Source organism: Centruroides sculpturatus, unplaced genomic scaffold (genome assembly GCF_000671375.1).
Source record: "Centruroides sculpturatus isolate CEXI.00-Female unplaced genomic scaffold, Cexi_2.0 scaffold146, whole genome shotgun sequence".
In the NCBI taxonomy this organism is placed as follows: domain Eukaryota; kingdom Metazoa; phylum Arthropoda; class Arachnida; order Scorpiones; family Buthidae; genus Centruroides; species Centruroides sculpturatus.
This window is the reverse complement of record NW_019384292.1, coordinates 258,464-265,792: the sequence shown is the minus strand read 5'-3', so window position 1 is coordinate 265,792 and position 7,329 is coordinate 258,464. Positions and strand designations below refer to the sequence as shown.

Here is a 7,329-nt window from a genome sequence, read left to right as displayed (position 1 = left end):
AATCTACAACAGCCCTGTCGTGTCCTTTGAGATATGCTAGTGATGCGACAAAAGAGGTATTTGACATTGACCGGTATCGGCACTCTGGAGATTTGGCAGTCCGTGTGTATGCACGCTCTGCAACCGTCTTCGATTCCATCCATTAGCCACTCGTAGGGAGCTATTTGACTAAGTGCATTGTTTTAAGATTTAAAAAGTAAAGAATATTTTATATTTTTATGTACATTTCTTTACAAAGCTATATTTAATTATAGTTTTCTTTAAAAGTATATTCATACAATTGAAGAATATTTTGTACCAGCTATGTACTGGTACATCCACCACACATTTTATTTCACCAAGTAAGTTTGTATTATTTTATTTTTAATTGTAGCCCTTATATCGTGGCTAGCAATTCAGAATGTAATTGTGATATTAAAAATGAATTTAGAGAAGTCTACGGTTTTTACTGGCTTATCGAATAAACGGTACGAATGGAGCCTAGACCATCATTGACGCGCAATTGACTGATTGCCCCTGGATGTTGGCTTCCTACAGAAACACAGCTTCCCTATCATCAAATGTCACGGCATGCCACTGGTATGTACAGTACAGCAATTCTCTTTAATAGCTGTGGTAGTCAGTTAGCCTGAAGATGCCAGTTTGACACAGGAAAAAACATTAGCCGTCTTACATTTTTGTGCTGGATATTGGTTTATTTTGCTTTGCTTATTTTCATTGTCTGATTTTTTGTTGACTGTAACTCTAGTCATCAAGAAATTAGCTATTATTTGAACCAGACATTGTAGTTTACAGTTTAGTTGTGATCATAAAAAAATTCTGCTTTATTCAGATTCTGTTATGCAATTAGTATTCAAAAAAGTCTTCCATTTCCGTGTTAGACAGCTTTTCAATTTCTAATAATATTTTACATAGGAAATCATCATTTATCAGTTGAATTTAAACATTATTTTTTATTTTCCTATGAAACAGTACTGATGTTTCATAATATAAAACATAAAGGTCAAAATATGGGTCAATATAAAGGTCAGGGATGAGGGATTGTGATCACAATCCCAGAAGTTTTTTGATAAAGATCATTCTAAGAACTATGGATAATTACAACTAATTACAATCAACGAAACTTTTTTTGATAACAATGTTTTCTCCATAACAAACTTCACCAACGTGGATTGTTATTACTTAATGCAGTGTTAAGTTATTAGAAGTCGTTTTGTATTACAACTAATTATTTATTATTCGTATATCTATAAGTAATGTAAGCATCCTGGCTAAGAATTTATTAATTTTTTCCTCCAATGTTGGAACAATGTCCAGTTATGGGCAATCTGCCCATCATTGGAGACAATATATGCGTAAAAATAGACAAAGGCCATTAAACCATTTAAGCATTTCATTTATTAGCATATTTTCTTTGAATGTATGATTAATTTAACACTTAGTCTAAATAAATAGACATATATACAGATGGGCTTATCACACCAGTGAATGAGATTAATTCACAAATTCTTTAATGATAATTAACACATTAGTAATGAACTTTATATGAACTTTACATATGTGTCTGTATTGGTATATGTCTATTTATTTAGACTAAGTGTTAAATAGTAATAAGGACAAAGAGCAATATATTATTCCATTGTATGATTAATGTTATAATATATTTTATTTTAGGAACGAATTTTTCAAGAATTTTTCTTGCAAGGCGACATGGAAAAATCAATAGGAGTTAATCCGGTCGAAATGATGGATAGAGAAAGAGCTTGTATCCCAGATTTGCAGATTAATTTTCTAAATGGAATTTGCTTTCCATTGTATAAGTAAGCTTTCAAGAGTTATAAATAATCAAATATTTTAATATTATTTTGATATAGTAAATTTATTCAAATGTTCCATTTTTAACTTAATGGTTAAGTGGCCTTGACATATATTTTAGAAAGATTATTTGATAGATTCGTAGAATATCAACAATCAATGTAGAAAATTTAAATTGTTTCCTAATTCATAATGATTGTGTGACAAAGTGCAGTTTTTAATAGTAATGGGGGTTGCCCATTAGTTACTTGTACTGTACACTTTAAAGATGGAGAGGTTATGAAGAGTACATTACTGTACACTGTGGGGAGGGACGGGTCGACACATTGTCTACTTTAGTGGTATTTGTGGTGTACAAATTTGCTGTTATAAACCTACTTATAGTGTAAAGTATTGACTGTTTTATAGTGTTAAAAATAACTTTTTATTCAAAAACATAAGTACTGTACTTTAAATAGCTTACAGCTATCCTCGAACTATACTCAGACAGGCTGAATTGATTGGAATCCGATCAATTCAGTCTGTCTGAGGATTGTCTGCAAATGTACTTATAAGAATAAATGCATAGTTCATGGCATTATTTCCATTTTATTGTTGTATTACCTATCTGCAAGGTTTATTAGCTTCTAAGCAAAGCATCAGGAAACATGGGTTGCTGCACATAAAATGTTGGGTTCCTCTTGTGATATCGACCCTGCTGAAGAGTTTTTAAACAGATTCTGTTTAAACTGTAAGTTTATATATTTGTGTTTAAATTAATATGTTAACCTTATTAAAAACTGCAGACAAAATATAATTATGACACTACAAAGTATGATATCAACATATCTTTTGATTTTTAAAATAATCTTTCAGAATTATAAGTATAAAAATTATCTAATTTCATTACAATATGTCACAATATTTTGTTGTGGACATGCCAAATGCTTTTTGTTTTGTTTTAGTTGTATTAAAATTGGTATATATAACAATAATTATCTAAATAAATTAGTTTTAATAGTGCATTTTATATAGAATATAATCATAATTTGATTATACAGGGTACATAGTAATATCCTAAGTCACCCAAATAATTTTTTAACAAAGATATCTAGAGCTTTGGAAATGAGTTGTTGTTACAATAAAATAACCTTGCATTATCAGATGAGATTGACGGCAGTACCCGTAATGGTAAAATTTGAAGTTAACATTTCTGTTTCACAAACTATAAGAGATACAAAGAACAAAAAGTAAATGAGAAAATTGCAGAGCATCATCAAATTAGTAGTAAATAGGCCTATAATATCATTTCATAGAAAAGAGTAATGCAAATAGAAGACTGGAAATTCTATGCACAGTGCTATCTATCATTTGCATACATGCAGTAGACTAATATACAAAAGAGGGCTGAGACATGACACTGCTCTTGCAGATAAAATCTTAGATGTGGTAATATTCAGACAGTGATCATCAGATAGTCTTTTGAGAGGTATTTGTAGAAAAAAAAAATCATAAGCTGTATAAGTGATGAGCATTGCAAGATGATGCTGCTATATGGTGAATGTAGACAAAATGCTAGAGAAGTTGCATGGCAACATACCTTATGATATCCTGCTGCCCCATATCAGACTGCATAGACCATTTATCAAGCTGTTCAATGGCTGAGAGAGACTGGTAGTGTTGCAGCTCTTCCTTGAAGGGACCGACCCAGTGGCATAGTTATGCATGTACTGTACAGCCAGTTCTTCAGTTTGCACTTTGTGTTTATTTCATACTTTTTTTCTGTATTTCTCATAGTTTCTGAGATAGGGACACTAACTTCCAAATTTTACATTTAGGACATTGCTGTTGATATCATCTGATAGTGCATTGTTGCTTTACTGTACCAATACCTCACTTCTGTAGCTCTAGCTATCTTCATTCAAAAGTTATTTGAGTGATTAGGACTTTGCATCCTGTATTTTAATGCTGCATGAACTTACAACAGAATACTTGAACTTCCTCACATTTGTTTAATTTGAATTGTGATGATTCAAACCTTAGTGTAATTCGGCTGTGTTGCTGACATACAAGGCATGATATTGTGATCTGACCTACTCATAAAAATTCACAAGAATATAGATTATAGCATTAGTATTTTCCTTCACTAAGTTGCTATCTGAAATGGAACAAGTTTCTATTTGTTCATCATCATCATATTCATTTATATCCTTTCAAATGTATAAGCAAGAAAGCACTGACACTATTTTTAAATATTAAAAAAATTAATTTTTGAATAATTATGTTTTTTTAGAAGGAAGCTCAGTTTACTTCATTAACTTTCTAAGCATTTTGGTCAAATTAAATCAAATAAATAAATGAAAATTAAGATATAGGGTATCCGAAAAGTTACTGTACAGTAAGAAATCTATAATGACATTAAAGTTATACGTACAGTATTGCATCTAAGACCCGTAAGTTGTACCTCACACATTTCCACTTTGTAGTATATGGCATTATTGCTTGTTTACAGACATACAGTTTTTGGAAGACTTCTTAACCAATTGCATAATTTCTAGTGGAATCTGGCCTATTAGGTCTCCAGACCTCACTCCCCAGATTTTCGGGTGTGAGGTCCCGGTATTTGCTGAAGGAGAACTCCAATATCGTACATAAAACCACTTTTATTAAAACCTTTTCCACTGCACGGTAACTTTTCGAACATCCTGTATTTGTTGTTATGATTAATTTGTAGGAATTGTTTTTTTTTTCAATTTCATAATTCATTATATATTGAAGTGTTTCCTCAATTGCAGATTGCTTTCAAGTTTCTTTCCTCAAACTTATGAAATTGTACAAATGATTGGAACAAACATAAAATGTTGGGAATGTTTGAAATCATTAATGGGAGATCAGTTAGGCACTGTAAAATCACTAGAAGTATTTGACAACAAAGATTTGGAAGATGAAGTGCAGAAATACGTAGAAAATATTAAGCAAGAGTAAATAGACGTGCATACGAATTTATATATTATTTAGATGCAGAGCTCGTTTTGAGTCGGCATCTAAAATAGTATACGTTTGATTGTAAAATATTTTAAATATAAAAGTACAATTGATTTTCAATTCTTTATTTATAAATTTTTGATTATAATATAATAACTTTTAATGTTTATTGTTAATATTTCAATATATTTTAAAAATTGTACAAGATGAAATAATATGTGCTGATGTATATTCTTCTTCTATTCATCTCTTCTAATTATGCAGGTTGTTTTCTGTAATAGATAGTAGAAGTTAGAAGTAAAGGGGTCATAGTATTTTAAAATATATAAAGGGTCTTTCAAAATGAATTCTATCAGTTTAAATTAATGTAATTACGTTAATTACTATTGGAGAAGTACCAATAGATATAGTAACCATCCAAATTTCATCTCCCAGCTGTATTCAAACGTCTCACTGTCTGTCTATTATCTCTAGGAAGTGCTATAAACAAAAATGGTCACTCCACAAAAGAGAAAGCATTTTATGTTCTGCAGTTTTCAAAGTCAGAATCACTTCTCATTGTGCAACACGAGTAATCTATAGGAGCTTATGACATGAAGTGCGCGCATTGAGCAAATATGAAACTTGGACAGTTTTCCAATGTTTTATTATACATTGCAATGCTCTTGGATAATAATTTACAATAATTTAATATGTAGCATTCTTTTTGGATGATCCTATATATTTAATTATAATTAAAATAAAATTATTTAGAACATTTGTTATACAGGCGGTCCCGTAACTTTCACGTGTAATGTGTTAAAAATGTCTGAATTTAACATGCAAAAAGTCATTTAGTAATATCAAAGTATTACGTATGAAAGAGTGAAGTTGCCAGAAATTCAAGATACTGTAGATTAAGATAGTAAATAAGAATTACATTAATATATTTTTATCTATTTGTTTATATTTAAAGAACATTTTTATGTTAAAATATTATTATTTTTAATTATATTTTAAAAAGTTTATAACTTATTTAGCTTAAGAAGAGAATTTCATATATATATTTAATTATATTGTGATTGTTTAATATATAAATTTTATATGTTGACTAATGCCAAATCAATTGATAAATAACTGATTAAAAATCTTCAGAGTTTTAATTATTAGAATTAATTTGATAAAATTGCAGCTCTGAACGAGGCAGTTCGGACATTATTAGAGCTGTAGACCATGCCATAGGAGTAAAATAGCCAAAAAAACCAATGGTCTATATGTTTTATACATTTGCAAGATATAACCAACAGAAATCAGCCTATCTGGAATTTTGAAGACCCTCAAAAAGTCAACTGTTTTTCACTTTATTAGAGACAGTTATGGTATCTACTACTTTCAGATCAAGGTTAGAGTCAAGTTTTAGGATGGAGCGAGATCCTATTATGGCACCCCCTTGGTCAGTAGCGTAGCGAACATAACTGGCGCTCGGGGCACGACACTTTATTGGCGCCCCCTCCAGAAACACACATAGTTTGTCTTGGAGACCATTTGGGCGCCCCTCTGCGAGTGGCGCCCAGTGCTTGATACACCCCCTTGCACCCCCTCACTACGCCACTGCCCTTGGTTGCCCCAAATTTATACCCTTTAATTTTCTTTACCACTGAGGCGCTCCCTAGGACTTAGCGCCTGGAGTGGCTGCTCCTTTCGCCCTATGGTAGGGCCGGCTCTGGATATATCTCACGAAGGATCACATGTAGACCATCAGTTCCTTTTGACTTTTTTTGCTCCTTCAGGCATGGTTTACAGCTGTGATAAAGTCCTAACTGCCTAATTCAGAGCTGAAATTTTAATATTAATTTTGCTGAAGATCTAAAATTCTTAGTCAGTTATTGTTTCAATATATGTTTGTATGTATTTATTTTATTAGTTTATAAACTATTTTTAATTGCTCTGATTCATAATTATTTCTTACTTTTTTAAGTTCAAAATTTATAATTTGTGATTAATGAAATCAAAATGTACAGACTCTCCCTTTTTTATTTTAGATCTATAATTATTTAACTTAGAATATTTTAGATTAATCTTAAATCATTTTTTTGAGAATTCTAGTTGATAGGTAAATATTTTTTTGGCTTAAATTTTCTAGTTTTAACTAGTTTATTGCTGGTCTTAACTACAATTTTAAGCAATTATTTGTTATAATATGAATTTGTTTGCTCTTCCATAGCACAAATTTTGTGTTTTTAACTGTTTGTGTGACGGGGTGTTCGGAAACCCCCTCCGCAGTAATTTCGGTGCTTAATAATATGAATGTAACAGGTTGTAATGCAGTATGACAGTATTAGTTTAATTGATTTTGATTTATATTGATGTTATAGCAAGTGTTTGAAGTGTATTCTATCATTCTGTAGACACAAAACAACTCTTTTTGATTGAGGGTATCTTGCACGATGGACTGATTTCAGGCAGTTATGACAGTCTTCAGTTTTTATATTGTTTTTGTTGTGTATTTAGTCCATGATAAAATGATATAGCCACGTTTGCAGTTTTAAATACGGGTTTATTTCTGTCCGA

General features: G+C 31.0%; 1 protein-coding gene across 2 annotated transcripts in view; it reads left to right on the top strand.

The window, feature by feature from the left end:
• LOC111630220 (cGMP-dependent 3',5'-cyclic phosphodiesterase-like) overlaps positions 1-6,719 on the top strand; it is a 39,988-nt gene extending 33,269 nt beyond the window's left edge. For both annotated transcript variants that reach the window (XM_023374634.1, XM_023375302.1), the window contains 2 exons: positions 1,675-1,820; positions 4,590-6,719. In XM_023374634.1, coding sequence (XP_023230402.1) covers positions 1,675-1,820; positions 4,590-4,779 — 336 coding nt within the window. In that variant the 3' untranslated portion in view covers positions 4,780-6,719. The remainder of the gene's footprint in view (positions 1-1,674; positions 1,821-4,589) is intronic.
• The last annotated feature ends 610 nt before the right edge of the window (positions 6,720-7,329 follow it).